This window comes from Condylostylus longicornis, unplaced genomic scaffold (assembly GCF_029603195.1).
Source record: "Condylostylus longicornis isolate FDR11 unplaced genomic scaffold, ASM2960319v2 ptg000027l, whole genome shotgun sequence".
Classification (NCBI taxonomy): domain Eukaryota; kingdom Metazoa; phylum Arthropoda; class Insecta; order Diptera; family Dolichopodidae; genus Condylostylus; species Condylostylus longicornis.
Genome location: NW_026577996.1, coordinates 1,628,191 through 1,647,374, shown reverse-complemented (window position 1 = coordinate 1,647,374; position 19,184 = coordinate 1,628,191). Strand labels below are relative to the sequence as shown.

Below are 19,184 nucleotides of genomic sequence, written 5' to 3'. Positions count from 1 at the left end.
GGGATGAGCAAGAGCCGGGTTCGCACTATTGCGAATTTCTTCATGGGGCACTGCCCAGTGAAGTACCACCTGCATTGGCTCGAGAAGTCGGGCTCCCCCCTGAGCAGATTTTGTGGGGGTGGCGATGAGACCGCTGTGCACATTCTCTGCGACCGTCTAACACTGGCTGTTCGGCGCCGCAATTGTCTTGGACATGGGTCCCTAAGTGTTCGGGAACTGTTGTCCAACTCCCTTAGGGATATCTCCACCTTGTGGTTGGGACGGCGATATTATAGGCGAGAGCGGGGGGAGGTTACAATAAGTCAGGAATGGCTGCGGTGGCTTAGGGGGTTAAACCTGCACCACTCGGTTCCCTTAAAATCTACAAGGAGCAAAAAAAAAATTAAATATTATGAGAACTAATCTATGACTTTTTTACAAAAGGTCAAATATAAAATTGGCTTCTCTTAAGGAGCCAGTGGCTGATGCAGCTAGCCCGTAAAAGTTAACCAAATCGTCGAACTAACAAACAAAATTCAGAAAATAATTTGAAAATTTTTCGGATTGAAAATGTTTCCGACAAAATTAATATATCGGATCGACATCTTGTTAAAAGCCGTTTCTAGGGATTGCTCAAAAATTCAGAAACTACATCTCTTGCTTAAAATATAGCACACAAAATTTAGGATGAAACCAGTACTTCCATATGGTAAATGCATTCCGTTCGATTAAGAATATAAAAACTAATCATATTTAATAGTTTTCCTAAAAGAAGAAAGCAAATAATTATTAAACAGTAATGAACTTATAAAATAAAATTTATATTGTCATTATTATACAATAACTCTCAAATATATTATACATATAATGATACATACACAAAGTTATATATGTGAATATCATTCAATGTCAATAAAAACTTAATAAATTTGTGGTTATTTTATCTGTCAAACTAAATTCGTTTTTTAGTAACGGTAATGAACAAAAAACAAGAATACACAATATTGTTAATAAAAATGTCAAAATATTTTCTTTTGAATTTATCATTGTTAGTAAAGTGATTAATAATGAGAATCGGATCAAATAAGTAAACACAATCAAAAATGTAAGTAAATCGTTACGAAGGAGCAACAAAAAAAACAATAACAGAATAATAGAATCTCTCTCACTCTCCAACAACATGTCAAAAATAAACTTACGTCTTTTCATTTTCACTGTGTTTTTGTAGTGCTTTCTCTTTCTTTTCTTTAAGTGTTGTTGACACTTGATCAAATACATTTTTAATTTTATCCATTTTTTTTCTTTTTTATTGTTTATTCTCTATATTTATGTACGTGTGTATTTTTACCATTGTGGTGAATAAAAAAAAAAGTAGTAAAAAAAAGGGAAGAAATAAAAAAAAAACAAAATAAAAAATTAAATTAAAATTAAATTAAAATTAAATAAAAAAAAATAAATTCTTAAAAACTAAAATGAAAAACTTTAAAAAAAAAATCAAAAAAATTTATGAGGGAAAAATAATAAAATTTTTTAAATTTTAAAATTAAATGAAATTTTTTGCACAAATAATAAAAAAAAATTTATAAAAAATTGTAAAAATATTTAAAAATGGTTGCTAAAATTGTGACTGACAGTTAGATTTGACAAGAATTCAATTTACGTGTTTATTCAATTCAATTAACCTAAGAGTAAGAATATCGTTCGGTACCATTTTGACTTTACCGAATCTGTAAAACTGTATCTGGAATAATTTGAAATCAGTTAACCGGCCAGATGTTGAAAGTATTCCAATAGCTTTAAATAATATTTCAATTTACGTTGTCAATTTTAATGTTAGATTTCGTTCTCTTGATTTTTTTGTAGTTTCGTTTTTTAGGATTAATTATGGGAAATATGAGCACGTCAGTAGAATGTTCGTAACCCGTCAGTAGAATATGTGCAACAAGTTCAAGAGCACATCAATTTTATTTGATGCTAATTTAATTAATAACTACACGTACATATTGTAATTTTAAATAATTGTATACTTTTCTATTCGATTTAATGGTGTTTTTTGTTTAAAATAAGATGAAATTTGTAAATTGATTTAATAAATTGTAATATACTTGAGCTAAGCATATAAAATAAAATTTCGAACTAATTACATGGAATCGAAAGATTTGAAGAATGTAAACTCCGCTCCGCTAAGCTAACGCTGACGATTTAGTAAACTAGAAACTTTCCCAATGCGAATTCTTCGGTTATATAAAGCCAATTTTTCCTTTAAAGAACTGCAAGGATGATATCTCTCTATAATAAATATCAAAAGTATACAATTTTAAATTACAATAATTCTCTAGCAATACCAAATTCCTAAAAGAAATCAACTTCTTTTATAATGTAAAACAAAAATCCCATTAAATAAATTATACTTGTATATATATATTAAGGTATTATGTAATAAGTAGAAAAAAACAAATTTACAAAATCCAAGGATAATCCAGTATTTAACTTTTTAATTATTGATTTTTAGTTGCCCTTTAAATAATCGAGCGATCCAATTTCGTTTACTTTCATTCAAATTTACACAGCAAAGCACATGTAATGATATAACTTCATCTATAAATACACATACAACTGTGAGTGAGAATACCATAGTCCATAGATACTATATAAAATTAATTGGCATTTTGGTGTTGAAAATAACTTATTGTTCAAATCATTTTGTCATCAGTTTAGGTTACGTAAATACAATGCGAGTTTATTGTATGTGTGTTTAAGTTTTTATGTGTTACTCTGCTGTGCTATGTGTATAATGTATATTGCATTTAACTTAAAAGCAATTAAGAGATCAAATTAAAATGTAATGACCATTAATGATAGCTTTAATTTCATTAATGATAATTACAATTACAGTAAATTTAAATAGGGTAAATTTAATGATAAGGGTTTATAAGTAACACATTTCCTTTTAAAATCTATAATTAATTTGGAAAAATGAACGAAAATTTTCATTTAATAAAGATTGATTCTTCAATTATTTACATTTGAGGCACCTGTCTTCGAAGTAAATAAAGAATTTGGAACAGTGAGGCTGCATCAGATCACTGAATTCATTTTCAGTATCCTTCGAGGTAGTATATGGCTTGTGAAGCTCAATGAAATGGGTAGATGAAATCAGGACATGTGGCCGTGGAAGAAAATGAGCAGGCGGGAATTAGGAACAAGAAACGGAACTAACACATCTCTTTTTAATCGCAGCACTTCTGCGTAATCGGACATGGAAAATTAAGAAAGGATATTAACAGGCGGCGTTCGGAGCACTGGAGATGTCTTCCGAGGCTTCGACAGGTCCGGGAGACTATGACCAGAGACGCTTAAGGAAGGTCATAGAGTTGGGTAGAAACCAGGTGAGAAATGTCTCCGGTGTTTTGAAGGGGCATTGCAGGCTTAGAGGTCTCTTTAAGGGGCTAGGCCTAGAAGGCGGGAGCCCCTGAAGATTTTGTGGATAGAATGAAATGACTTTAATGAATTTTCTGGGAGATTGTAGGGTCCTCACCCACAGGAGAAAGAAAATACTGTGATGGGAAACTACATACTTAATCCAGCATAACTGCGATCCCGTATCTTTCAAGCTCTTCAAATTCTTCAGGAAGTGAATCTTCAGGAGATGTTGTAAGGGTGTTTCCAACATTTAGTGGGGGACGCAATATATCCTTCATACTGATCGCGATACATTGTTGCCCCATCTGCACAATCTACAATTTACAAATATAGAAAGTGGGATAACACACTTTTTCACACTCACAGCAGTCGAAGAGACATGAAATGCCCCCAATTGTTTCAAATGTTTTAAATATAAGTTTTTAGTTTTTCTTTTATAATTTTTGCTCTAGTCGAATTTCAGCTTAACGAATTTTTTCATATAAGAACTTTTTTCTATCTCTTATAAATTTGCTAAAAATTTAATAGTTTTTTATTACATTTGCAATATTTTTGCTTTACCATATTGTTTTTTCGTCTTATATGTATAAAAGTATAGGTATTAGTTAGAAACCATAAAAAGGAAGCTTTTAATAGCCTAATTTTCACAAAATCACCTCTTGAACGTAGTGCAAAAACAAATAGAAAAAAATTTGCTCTTCTCCATTGAAAGTTAAAATTAATTTAAAAAAACAACCCGTTTTGCACTTGATACCTTTTATGTATAAAACCTCACATTTGCTGGTTTTTTTTCTAAGATTGTTGAATTATTTAAGAAAATGATTCTTAAAAGAAAAGAATAATTAAGAAAACAAAATAAAATTTGTAACTATTGATCATGCATAATTATTTCTAATTTTCGAGAAATTCCAAAGCCGCACCAACTTTGTGAATAAATCACACACTACACTAGAAACAATTTTATAGCCTCTAATAGAGTACAGAAAAAAATAAACTTGCTTAACCAAAAAACACATTGTCACCATGTGAGACGAATAAGACGCTGCACTCTTAAATTTTTCAAAATCATTTACCGTGTAATAATGTTAATAATATTGTGCTTGTGGTTTCGTTTATTTAAACTTTTGCAATAAACTTCTAAATAGTGAGAAAGCAATAAACATTTAAGTCAAACCTATAAAATAAATTTTAGTAAATAAATACCCTGCTAATATATGGTGTGAATTAATAACTTCTTGCTTTTACAACCGTCGCAGTTGATAAAACAGTTGATTTGCTTAAGAGATCAGGTTTTCATTCGATACATTTTTATTTTTTTTTCTTAAACCTTATCCATGGAAAATAAAGAAAATGTAAAGTTTTTATATGAGAATTAAGTTTAGAAATAAAGTTTCATGAGCTCATAAAAATCTTTATTGTTTTAATGTGAAATTATGAATTATGGAGAATATTATGTAGGACATATACAAGACTTTAGATATTAAAAATATTGTGTTACTTTTTGGTAGATAAGGGTTAATAAAAGTGGTTTATGTTCAAAAAATTACTGTAATTTAGTTCCAAATGCACAATCTATACACAAAATAGGGAAGTCACTGATGCTGTCGCCATTTTACTAATCAGCTAGCAAAATTAATCATTGCCTGCTTTTATAAAAAATACAATATTTGACCATAAATTTAAATTATAAGTAAAACGTCAGGAGCAAAATAAAAAGTATTATTTTCAATTTTTATCCTAATGATATTTGTTACCTATAACTATAATTAGGTTTGCATCAATTACAGCAATAAAAAATCAACCTCTGATAGTTAACAGCAAATTACGGTTTGCTTTTCGAGAGATACACTACAATGTTCAAACGAATGTTAAGACAAATTTGTCAAAGATTATATTTTATTTGTAAAAATAATGTTCCTAATTGCAATGAAATTTTATTTGTGATCATTAGCTAAATTTTAGATTTAGTTGTTAACGTGTAATTAAATATTAATTATAAATTAATTTGCAATTATCGAATGAATCGAAACGCATAAATTTGTTCTAAAATAAAATTTAATGCTAGACACAGAAACTTAAATAAATTTTATAGAAAAATAAATTTGTGACTTAGATGATTTTATAGTGATCTTAAACTTTAATTGTAATCTTTTAATTGTATAAAATTTTCTAAGAACCAATAGATAATAGAAATACATACATAGATGTTTGAATTTAAAACTTAAAAGATGTACCAAGCATTTAAGATTGAAATTTTTTATAGTTCATAACAACCTTCCTTAAAAGGAATATGCTCAGAAAGAAGAAATGTGAGAAGAAGCACGTTTGATTACACATAAATTAAGAACATATAAGGTAAAATAAAATTGTGATTTACTCGTGTAAATGCGACAAATATGGATTTTTGCTTAATACGACAAAGCCTGCAAATAACGTTTTATTTTTTAAAGAGAATAAACTGCAAAATAAGAGAAAAAAGTAGTACATGTGCATATCGTATAAGTGAAACTCCAATATTTCTACTACAAGTTAGAGTTAGAAAGCTGAGTATAAAAATTGAATGAAAGTTATTAAAATTTACTTATGTGTGTATGTATGTGCATATATGAAAGAACCAGGTCATGATACAAGCCTTGCAAAGTTCTTAATATTAATTAGATTGATTTATTTTTTAAAAATACAAAAATACTCATAAATGTCATTTATTATTATTTTTGCATAATTGACGTGTAAAAATTATGAAAAATCAATAGAAAATTATGATGTGTACATCAAAATTGAAATGACAGTCAATTTTTATTTATGGAAAATCAAGTGACAAAATATTTTGAAGAGTTTAAAATAAATTCTGTTTGCAGAGCTCCAAATTTTCTACAAATAAAAAAATTATTTTACAAAAGGTCATGTAAGGTGTTTCGCTTCGAATAATGAATTGACAAAGAATAAAATATGACAAAGAGTGTTGCGGCTTAAAATATTTTAAATAAATTTCAAAATGATGACAGCCGAACATTGAGCATAAGGTGTGTTGCGGAACTTATAAATAAATTTTAGAATGAGCGTCCGAGCATAGACTTTGACTATTAAAAGCTTATTTATTGTTGTACCAAATAGAAGGAACTATGATGTTCAAAGAAATTCGTTTAGATTACATAAGTGATTGATACTTTCGAGGACATTTTAATACACGCATAAACTAATAAACATTCCATGAACTGTCGATTTTTAACACTAAAAATATTAGAAAATTTCTTTATAATCTTAAGCTATTCGAACATTTTGTCTTCTGATGAACGGGACGAAACATGCCTTAATAACTGCGTGCAACAAATTTATACTTCAATTTTTTTCATTAAATAATTTTGTTGCAAAAACAAGCAAATGATAAGCATCAAGCATAATATCATAACAATTAATCTCTCATAAATGAAATTTTTGAAAATTCTTGAACGCCAAACACATTATAAAACAATAAAAACACTCGAATGAAATTTTCTTGGAATGTATCCAAAAATCACATTTAAATTGAATTAAATTTTAAATGAAATTTTTAATTATTTTTGTTGCGGGATGTTGAATGCATTAAGTTGAGTGCATCCATACAAAATCTTAAACAAGAATTTATTTTTTTTTTTGAATAAGCAATAAAATCTTTTAAAAATGCAATTCTTTCGAATGCAAATATCTGATTTATTTTATTTTATGAGTTACATTCGAAAATATTTTTTAATAAAGAGGATGAAATTTTCGAAATTCATTAAATATTGGAAACGATTTTGAAGTATTCTACATTATCTGAAACTATGGTTTCTGTAGTAAAAGTATTGATAGTGAAAAGGGGAATATCATGTGATTCACGAAAAATTGCAAGTGTGCCGCTGAGAATTAAGTTTTGCATGTAAAGGGAGGAAATTTGATTGCCCATCTTGGATATAAAAGGCAATTGTTATTGGGCTTCTAGTTTAATTGCTAAGTAAAATTTACTAAATGAACTAAACCATTAAATTATTAAATTAAGAATTCAAAAGAGTTGTGAATTTTTAATTATCATCAATGTTTCAAAATTTTTTTGATAATTTCATTGTACAAGTCACGAGTTTTCAAGTCATGAAGGCATCATTTCGAGTCAAAATTATAATTACAACAATAAATTGTCTGTGTGATTCAAAAGGGAATTAAGATTTCATTTTCTTCTAAATTTATTTTATCCGCCTGCTGAAATTTCTTTGCTTTAATTAATTTTCTTCTGGTTTTCCTCTTTGTGGGTTTTTTTTGTTTTTTTATTTTATTTAATAATACATAGCAATTTTTGTATAAGAATTTTAAGAATTTCTTGTTTCTTTAATAAATCGTCATAATTAATTTCATTTTCAATAGAATAAAACTGAATTTCATATTTAGTTTTGTACAGTTGTTATTAATGTGTTAATTACTTCCTAAGCGTGTCTAGAATACCTAAATTATTTAAATTAAATGTTTTTTTTTTAAAGAAAATCAAAACTTTTTGTAAAACAACGAATATTGTAGTTCCCTTTTTTCAAGCACTTTTAAAAAAATTAATATAAAAAGGTAGGTAGGTAGGATTTTCATTGTTAAGTTGAAATTAAGGAACAGTTTTTTCTACAGATTGCTCGGCAATTTTCGGATATTGTTCGGAGCAGAAATATTGAAAAAAGTTCCAACAATGCTGATCCTCTCCCCGCTCATCTTTCCGCATGAAAAGCGTCAATCTAGATGGGCTAATGGCAATTAACTAACGTTTCTTATTATAGGTAATGAGGTTCAAGCAGTTATTTTTGACTCCTCTACAATAACGTGTAGTCGTCTTTCCTTTCTTTCCAAGCAAAGTTGATACTTCAACTCACTAGAAGCCACTCTTTCTCGTATCTTCTTTCTGAAATCATTTATATTCCTGAGTTTATTTCTTACATTGCGAGTTGTTGTCGAATATTTGTAGAATATCAAACTAAAATTTCAAACTTTTATCAAAATCTCTACATTACAAAATTTAAACAAATAAAATTTTACAAATTCGCTTGAAAAAGTTTCAAATTTCATATTTTCCTATTTTTTTAATCAATTCATATTTTAGCTAATAAAAAACCTAGATATGAAAACGTACATATATAAAGTTGTAAACTTACATATTATGGACTCATTTAAACAATAAATAACAAAAAAAATCTATAAAGTAAAAACGCATTTTAATTCACCTTTCGCCCTCGGCAGATCTATAAAATGTTTTGAGAAACTACAATGTTTATTAGAGTATTCAAAATAAAAAGCAGAACAACAATTATCCTCAGGTGAGATTTTAATGAATCTCTTCTTGGTTAAAAATAAATTCTCAATAGAAAATCATTCTCTCTCTTCACTTACTTAATCTCCCCCCACTCATTTCACCTATATTTTAAAATTAATAAATTTAAATATAATTAACTTGTTATATTTTTTTATTACAGCAATAAAAAGATCATAATTTCTCATGTTCTTATATTCATGTACAGCGTTACCACATTGATCACACAGAAAATCTGGAAAAATCAATCTTACTTCATAAACATTATCAAAATTTGTATTCCGTTAGTCAAGTAGGCAGTCGCTGTCTATGGAAATTCACAATAACATTATTACCCAACTTCACCATCACCTAGGTGTCCATACCGTTTGAGCAATAATAATTCACAAAAACTTCACTAATTTAAAGTTATTTCTCAATTAAAAAATCATTTAAAGTTAAAAATCTGGAATTTATGGTAAGAGATTTCTGGTACCCTGTTAGACGTTTGAAAAATCTGGCAATATGGGACCATTGCTCATGTATATCCATATGTATGTGTACTCATTGGTTCATATTTCTCTATTATTAATTATTTTTTTATTTCAAAATATAAATTACATGCCCCTTAAGTGTTTTCTTCACCATTTTACACTAATTTAAGTTTTTCTTTTTTTCAGCTTATTGAATTTCATATTTCGCATAAACAATAAAAAGAGAAAAAAAGCAATGGCAAGAAAAAACAATTTCAGTTCACTGAAGAAGAAGAAGAAGGTAGGAGAAATTTTAGATTTTTTAGAATATTTTTAACTCATTTTGAGAGTATTAATTGCAACTTCTTATAATAAAATATAATTACAGTTGGTGGTCCAATGAAATTATTGTTTTCTAGAAGAAAATCACGCTTGCCAAATTCATGCAACTGAAATTGTCCTTGATTTTAACGAAAAGTTCTATAAGTTCTAAATCAAACTATATGGTGAAAATATTCCTACACCCAAACACAGATTTATAAAAATGGTTCCTAAGGCCCCAAGTAAATTTTAAGAAGAAAACTTGAACGATTCTTCTTGGTGGTAATGCTGCTGTAATGTGATAACGTAATAACTAAACGCTGTCACATGATAGATCATCAACTTAATAGATTAGTGACATGCTCCAATGTATTGCGACTAAAAGCTGGCGACATAACCGGGCACCTCGACATTAGAAAGAATAATCTACCTCAGAATCCACTCTCTTGAAGAGTTCGAGTTTCTTATGGAGCTTTTTCGCTAAACGTGTTTGCCACCTGTGAATCAAAGCTCTCCAAATGAATTGAAATTTCTTCCGTAACACACAAACACATTTAACATGTTGTTATTTTAGGTAACTTTTTTTGAAGGTTGTAATAGTTATCATAATTTTCCTCCAAAATTTTAATTTAAAATTTCAATGTAAAAGGTTTTATAACTTACCGTAATTCAAATTTTATTCACTCATTATAACTTGCACATATATTTTAACAAATTATTTTAATTAATGGTAACGAATATTTAATGTTTATTTCTTTAGCATTTAATTGAATATTTTATAATTTACCATAAGGGAGGAATAACAAATTTTTATACTATTTTTCCAAATCAGAAATTTTTCGATTTATTTTTCGGGTTTCCCGCAGTCAAAATTTTACTACCGTTAATAGAATGTTCCAGCAAAATAGAAAACATTAAAAATTAGAGATATAAAAACCTTGTTTGTTGTTGGAGTTTTCAAGAAATTTAACCTTAATTATTCAAATACTATGGTTCCCTTTCAAAAAAATTACAATTATGTACACTTAAATTCATCAACATTAAGGAAAATTTTAATGTTTTTTATTAATATTCGGATATTTTAATGCTTTTACTTTTTATCCCTTTTAACCAATCCATTAAAGTGTAAACAGCATGAAATATATTTAACAAATTTTTAGAAAAATTATTAAAATAAAACAAAAAAAATCAATTTTTCCCGCCATATGGCCATCTATATTTCATTTTGTTGAAATAAAAGCGATTCAAGTGTGAGATTTTTTTTCGTATATGGTGTAGCTATTTGGATTAATAAAATATCCGGATATCCAATTATTGTTGTAAACAACGTCATCTGGTGTTCACATTCAGTACTCTCGAAATGTAATCAATTCCATTTTAATTAGCAAAACAAAATTTTTTTGGCTTTTTTAGATGATGGAAGTAATTAGCTTCAAAGAATTTTAATGAAAACAAACAAATGAACAAAAAATAATTATCTTTTCAATGTATCGTCTATATTGTGCCGTACCAACATTCAATAATTACTATGAAATTGGATAACTTATTAGACTATTAGATATGGCATTTGAAGGTCTCCAAAACGAAAATAAAAATCAGAAATAATTCATTATCAACATTAATTGTAATAGCAAAATACTTATGTTTTAGAGATGAAAAGTCATACAAAAAATAATTTAAAGCTTCTTCATCTAACTCCATTGTGTGCCAGTAACTTAATTTCGAGTCATGTTCTGTAAGATTCTAAGAGTTCCATTTTAGGGTCTTGCTTTGGTTGGATGTTATTCTCTCACCTTGCTCCTCTTTATTTAGATCTTTATGGATTGCTGTTCTGTCAACTCTCAGAGCTCTGAGTCCCTAATTATTCATGGCTAAAAAAGATATCCTACATATAAGTCTTAGGCATTTGTTTATGAAAACTTGCATTTTGTTTGTACAGTTTTTCTTTATTAGCCAGGCCTCATATCCATATAAGAGAATTGAATTGAATGTTCGCCTTTTTGCGCCCCTTAGTCATGTAATGATGTCTCCAGACCAGCAAAAGTCTCCCAAACATCATTCTGGCGGGTTTTATACAGGTCTGCATATGTGTCTCAGCAAGTTATCGCTATCCGTAATAATTATTTCATCCAATTTGGAGATTGAATATTCTTAATTGGTTTTCGAATAAAAATTCATTTTAACAAAAAATCTCCTACTTTTAGTTTCATTTTCTCTTGTTTTACAAAGTCTAACTCACAGAGAAAGAGAGAGAAAGTGAATTGTATGACATGATATTACACAAATAATAATTTATTTGTTCACAAGTTGTAAATTACAAAATTGTTCAAATTTATTTGTTCGTCTTCGGAACTAATTGTGACAAGTAACCTGTTTGATGTTCTTCCCCGATGACCATGTGGTTATGTGAATAATAAATTGATAATAATAATTATTAAAAAGTATCATGGCATCCTAATTGCATATATTACACATTATTGATATTTTTTTATTAACAGAACTTCATTATAATCTACATATTTTTATGCTTCATAAAAATTGCAAAATATTTTTCCAAAAAAATATACAAAATTTTCAAGCTTTCTAGGGTTTTTTTTTATAATAACTTTTTACACATATCGTCGAAAACAAAAGGTAATATACTTGAATATTTTCTTGTCAACAACAGGAATGAAACAAATAAGTTATCATAAAAATAAATTTTTTTGGTAAACCATAACAAGAAGAGGATGAAAGTCGAAGAATAACAAAAGCATTAAGCGCTCTAAGATATTTCCATATGCATGTGTATGTAAGTTTGTTAAAGGAACCGTAATGATAAAAAATTACAAAACAACTTTCTCAGTACCTTTGCCAGTCAGTTTATCTCATTCGTTCAACTGCTATAATGAAGATCAAATTTCAAACCTAAAAAAAAATTCATACAATTTTTTTTCGGTTCATCTTTTCTGTGCCTCTTTTATGTGCTTTATCTGTTATCTTTGTACATTTTGTTTTTTTTTGTACTAATGGGAATGTTTTTGAAAAATGATGCTTGGGATTAAGATTCAAAAACCTCCACCTTAAATGCTTTTGTATAATTTAACATAAATATTAGAATAAATTGTATATGGTTAAATGTAAGTACAAATATGTAATGTACATAGCTATATTCATCGCACATCTGCAGTAGTATATGAAAGGCAATCTGACGGAAACTTTTTGTTATTTCGCTTTGCCGCAGTATTTTTAGCAGGCGTTTTCTTGAAAAAAATTTGAAAGCCATTTACAGGAATAAATATATGTTACAAGTTGCACTCTTTCGATTAGATTACAAAAATTAAAGTGTTATAATCTTGTGAGAAATCACAGTAGTAGTAAATATTATGCTGCGAAAAATAGGCGTAAAATAAAAGTAATCCGAAAATCAAGTTTAATCAGTAAATTTTGATCACGCATGATCCTCGAATAATTCATGCCACCCAATTATGTTGCACCTGTATCTAAGATATCTCTTTTTCTAAATAGAACAGCTGTTTCATTTTTTAAAATATTTTAGAGAAACTCAATATTCGTGCAATTTTGCAAATAAATGGGTTTCAAAAAAATTATTTTGCAAATGTCATAAATTTTCGGAATATTGAATTGCAAAATAATATTTAAAAAATTTCGTTAGCAAAGATCTTCTTGTAGAAATTTTGAGAGTAATGAGCTCAAACTAAGTTAGAACGAAAAATAATAATAATTATATTTTTATTACCCTATAATTATTAACCAAAAAATTACACCTTTGGAGTTAACACACGGTGAATAATTTAAGAACCAAAGGAAAAAAAAAATTTATTACGTTTCATGAAAGAGAAATATGCGAAAAATAAGAACAGCAAAACATTCCAATAAAGAAAAGGAACGAAAACTGAAAAACAAGAAGAGAAATAGATCCAACAAAAAAAACTCTCACAATTTACTTTATTTTCCTGTCATTTTCGTTAATGTACTCGACGACGACTCGTACTTGTATCGTAGAAGAAAAAAGAAATTTTCTCTCAAATACAATTAAGTTAATAGTAATTTTTCTTTGTTTGGTTTTATTGTTTTTCTTTGTTAAGTTATTAAATTTTTATGAGAACCAAATAAATTTTCTTGTTCCTTTTTAAAATTGAGCAGACTAAAACAACCATTATTTCACGAAACATAGGAAAATTATGAGGGGAAGGGATTGAAAAGGACGTGAAATTAATTATTCACGAAAATAAATTAAGATCGAAAAAGAAAAATTTTTGCAAAAATTCTAGAAAAAAAAATTGTTGAAATTTTTCCGCTTATTTCTTGTTTTCTCTTTTCAATTCAAAATTCTTTCGTTCCTTACGAAAGCTCTTAAGGTAAAAATAATAAAAAAAAATATGGCATTATAGAGATATGTAATTAGCGGAAGATAAAATGGGTTCGTTTAAAAAAACAATGGATTCGTCTATGACTCTCATCAGCATAGTAAAAAGAGCAATTAAAAAAGAATAAAAAGTACTAAGAGGAAATTTCAATTCATTTAGAAAATAAATATTGTATGAGAGTATTAAATTGACTTAAACTTTATGGAATTCACGAATTGCGGCACGGGAGATATGTGAAATGAGTTCAAGAAACTAGTAAAATTCGGAAGAAGTATAGTAATAAGATGATGACAGTAAAATTATTAAAAGAAAACCTTAGCAATTCGAATGAAATTACTAATTTTTTAGTGGCGGATTGCATATTATGAAAAATCATTTTCGAAAACTCGTGAAGATGTTCTTAAGTCGAAAATCACGTATGAATCAAAATTTATCAGAAGTATATTCAACATTCTAGAGTCATTGTTGTTTCATTATAAAGTGCGCAGGTGTGAATTACATGTGAAGTTTAAGAGTAACTTACATATTATCTAATACTCTATAAAACAAGTTTCGGAAAAAATAATTTTACGCTTAAATATACTCTAAAACATCAATTGTCTTCTGTCAATTTGTATTAAAAGTCAGTTCGAACCTTAATGTTTCATTGGTTCAAGGTGTTTCGTCTACATCAAAAGCTTTATAACACTTTGGTTCGTTTACCCATTTAATTTATATTAAGACTTTAATATTAAGACTTTAGTAAGACTTTAATATTAAAATTTCGACGTTAAATACCAACTTCTGCTCCTAAGATTCTTTTATTCAAAAATATAAATTGTAAAGATTAATAATTCAATTTAAGACACGTTTCTATTCACAGTTTAACAGAAATGAAAAATAAAAGAAAAACAACGGACGACGGACTTACACAAAAGAATAAAAAAACGACAAATTTAATGTAAATTTAAAACCTGACCTGGTCAATTTTTTTTTTATTATCAAGTTATGTAGATCTATATAAGCATTTGAATTAATGAATCAAATTGGAGTTTTAAATTTCACCATGTTTTTGAATTAATTAAGAAAAAATATCCTTGCTAAGAATCGGTTTTGTCTGTTTTCTCGGATTTTCTTAACGCGAATATCAAGATTTTGTTAATTGTTTCGTATTTGTCATATACACTGCAGCGGCGGCGGTTATGGTGATATTAACAAATGCTTAATCCCTTTTAAAAATGGTTCATGCCCCAAAAATTTATTTTAGATATAAAGCTAAAATCTTAAATTATAAACCTTAAATCAAACACACGAAACAATTTATCGTTCTATGAATGAGAAGGAAAGAGAGGAAGAAGAAGGTTTCAAATTTTTAATCATCTTTTTTGTCGTTTTTTAAATTAAAACGATCCCTTTTCAAACTTTCCCAACAAAAAAATTCAATTCCGTGTTTTTGTGTTTTTTTAAATTTTTTTTTTGCAAATTATATTTTTCTCTTCATTTAATTGTAATAGATGATCACATTACGTCCTACATAAAATGTTTTCTTTAATTTCCAAAGAAATATGAAAATTTGACAGGATTTTATAAAGCAAAAACAAAAGCAAAAGAACAAACATTTATTCTTGTGTATCCTTCTCCAAAAACACAAATAAAATAAAAGTATTTTTGCTTTTTTTATTCATACTTGCCTCAAATATTATTTGCATAGCTTTAAGAACAGAAACTGTATAAAAAACTCAACTGAAAATCCAATTCAAAAATCCCTCATAAGCATTAATTTTTTTTCTTCTTTTCTTTACTTTTTTTTTTAATATTTTCCATTTAATTGTTTTTCCTCTCGAATGCAATGTGAGAGGGAAAAATTTTTAATATCTTTTCTTGAAAATTCAATATTTACTTCATATCCTTTCTCTGTGAATCTTTTTTTTATTTCCTGTTCTTCCTTTTCATCATTCGATATGATTTTTTTTTTGTTCTCTATTAAAAATTCTTTTTCCACTTCGTTACACGTTACATGAATTTAAATGTACAGGTACATAGAGCACGTAGCAAAGTTTTTGGGTGCACACTAATAAAAAGAAAAATAAAATAAAATTTAATCTTCAATCCTTTTGCCGTTATACTCTTATGCTTGCATGTTTTTACCTATGAATGATTGTCACTTTTGAATTCCATCACGCAATTTGAATTCCATATTTAACCCTAGAGCCTTTTTTTCCTATTGCTTTAGAGGTTGTGTTTTCTAAAATTATAGTAAATACTATTATACACTACTCTTTTTCAATCGAAAGTGTTACAAGCTCGGATGAAATTATATATTTTCCGGAAAGATAATATGGTAGTTCAAAATAATTGTAGGCGAAATTACGTAATTATTTATGTTTAGTTCCTCCAATTTTTACTTAAATTCTATCACAAAATTGCGACGCAGGCTCTTAATTAAATAACGAATAATGGGCAAACATTTACACACTAATAGGCAACCACAAATTCAAGAAGATTTTATTAATTTACATAGAACAATTGAAAATGTTTTAAGAGAAGAGAAATCTTAATTTAATCTTTGATATTTGTCAAAGTTATCTTTCAGCAATTGCTCTGCTACGACAGCAATTTTATTTTGACTATTCATTCTTTACTTATACATAACAGTTTGAAACATTTTGAACGTCCCAAGCACACTTATTTGCATAAAAGATAAAAATATTTTGGAATATTTGGAACTTAGTTTAGTTAAAAATCGCTTATGTAAACATAGAAGTCCACATCTAATAAGAAATAAAGAGCAGATTATATTTTGAGGTTATTGACATCCTTTTATACGATGTACGTGTGGTATAACTCTAATTATTATGCAATACCTACAGAAAATTTAACTGGGTTGAAATGGGTTGTGAAGCATAGATAACTAAAAGATATATGACATTTAAACATATGTATAATTCAAGTAGGCGTGCATTATACTGATATGATGTGAATATATGCCGATACATGATGTGTAACAACAGACAATGAAGTTATATAACGAGTTTTATTATTGTAAAACAAGAGAATTTTTATTTTATTTACATACACTCGCACTTCAACCAGCTCTAGTTTATTTTTCACCTATTTTTTTGTTTTTTCGAGTGTCAAAAACAGAATTTATGCATGCACATAATTAAAACAAAAAATGAATAAAATGAAATTTGAAAATTGCAAAAAAAAATTTTTTTTCAAAAAATTTGAATAAATTCTTTTACCGTTATTAATTTCGATTACGTGTTAAGCCATTATGCAAATTTTTATTATTTCTTTTTTCCTCTCTTTTTTTTACGTAAGCGTTAAAATAAACATTCCTCTATTGCCGTATAGTTCCAACTGGGTAGTCAAATGAAATCCAGAGGTTTTAAGGATTTACTTTTAAAATTCTCTTAAATTTATGATTAGCTGCTCTTAGTTATTTATTATTTTTGAATTATAAATGAGTTCCTATAAGTAACTTAAAAATTCCCTTTACAAATATTTTTTAGAAACTTCAAAAAAAAAAAAAATTCAGAAATTTTTTTATTTATGTATATAAATCGTTACATCCCAAATTATACGCGTCATTCTCCGTATATATTTAAATCTGTAATTGGGAAAAAAGGGGGTCTGGTCTGGGAGCAACAGGGTAGCAACTGATCGGTCGCTGACCCAGTTGTGTAACTGTTTGGGTTCCTGGGCAAGTGCTTACTCTACCTCCACGGGGTGTCCGCTGGCAACTTTTCTTCCAGCACCCGCTGGCAGAACTGGCCGAAACTGTAAGCGCGAACTTTGGCCCCGGTTTGGGGTTGGCGTAAGGTCAACTACCTTACCTGTAAAACTCGTCAGTTATGGGAGACTTAAGTGAAGCCTCGGATAGACTGGTTGGATCTAATGGTAACAGACACGGCAAATGTATCAAGGACTATGATTTACGGATTTGAACCTGGAATATAAGAACACTCTACACGCCAGGTGCATCTAATAATTTGGAAAACATTCTCGTGCAGTATAAGGCAGACATTACTGCAATAAAAGAATTACGTTGGATAGGATCTAGAATTTTAAAGAAAAACAAATGCGATATTTATTACAGCTGCCACAAAAAACATCACATATTGGGATGCGGATTCGTAGACGTGAAGCCAATCAATGAGCGTTTGGCCGTTATCCGCATCAGGGCCAAATTTTATAACATCAGCCTAATATGCGCACATTCCCCAACCAATGAGGCAGAGGATTCCGCCAAGGAGAATTTCCATGATGTTCTCTACAAAACTTATGGAGCCTGCCCACGATATGATGCAAAAATCTCGTTGGGGGGATTTCAATTCGAAGATTGGTCGAGAGCAAATATTTGGAAAAACTATCGGCACCCATAGTCTTCACCACACCACCAACGACAATGGGTTCCGCTTGATCGATCTTGCGGCGTCTTGCAACATGGTCATAAGTAGCACGCATTTTCCGCACCGAGATATCCATAAGGGAGGTCCCCTTATGGACGTGGCTGGCCACGGATGGTCGCACAACCAATCAGATTGACCATATTCTCATCGACACTCGTCACTGCTCGGGTGTTTTGGATGTGCGTACGTATAGGGGGGAAAAATCGACTCTGACCACTTTTTAGTTGCAGCTAGATTCAGAATGTTAGAACACTGCGTACTGCGACAACGCGGAAATTCAACATTGGAAATTTGCAATCCACCGAGCTAGCCGGAGTCTTTAGAGACTGTCTTTGCGAGAAAATTAATTCCGCGCCTCTTGTTTTTACGTCCGTTAATGAACAATGGAAACAGTACGCAGACATCATGAAGGGGGTGGCCAGTGATACCTTGGGTTAAAACCACCATTTTTAAGGAACCCTTGGTATGATGATGAATATTCGAGGTTGACGGCGGAAAAAAATGAGGCATACAGAAAAGCGCTGCAACGGAAAACTAGGGCAGCACAAGAGGAATATAAGGCAAAGAGACGAGAAGAAAAGAGGGTCCTTAGGAGAAAAAAACGGGACCATGCGAGATCTCAGCTCTTGGATATAGAGAAACATAGAGACAGAGCGGAAGTAAGGAGCTTTTATAGAAAAACAAAACAGCTCTCAGCTGGATTCAAGCCCTACACATGTGCTCTGGACGATGGTTAGGGAAATTTGGTGACCGATGAGGAAGGGATATTGCGGGCGTGGAAGCCGCATTTCGAGCGGCTGCTGAATTCCGAAAACATCGAAAGTGATGCATCCACAACAAACACTCCTGTTAACAACGAAGAGGTAATTCCACCTAGCCTCGAAGAAGTTAACAACGCCATTCAAAAGCTCAAGAACAATAAGGCGGTTGGTTCTGATGGCCTACC

The 19,184-nt window shown here is 29.3% G+C and overlaps 1 protein-coding gene across 5 annotated transcripts in view; it reads right to left on the bottom strand.

Annotated features, from left to right (window-relative positions):
- LOC129607244 (cAMP-dependent protein kinase type II regulatory subunit) overlaps window positions 1-19,184 on the bottom strand; it is a 188,284-nt gene that overhangs the window by 86,506 nt on the left and 82,594 nt on the right. For 4 of the 5 annotated variants that reach the window (XM_055518100.1, XM_055518099.1, XM_055518103.1 and 1 more), the window contains exon 3: window positions 1,179-1,299. In XM_055518100.1, the coding sequence (XP_055374075.1) occupies window positions 1,179-1,273 (95 nt within the window). In that variant the 5' untranslated portion in view covers window positions 1,274-1,299. Of the gene's footprint in view, window positions 1-1,178; window positions 1,306-19,184 lie in introns of those variants that run through there. The other variant, XM_055518101.1, reaches the window with a different exon arrangement.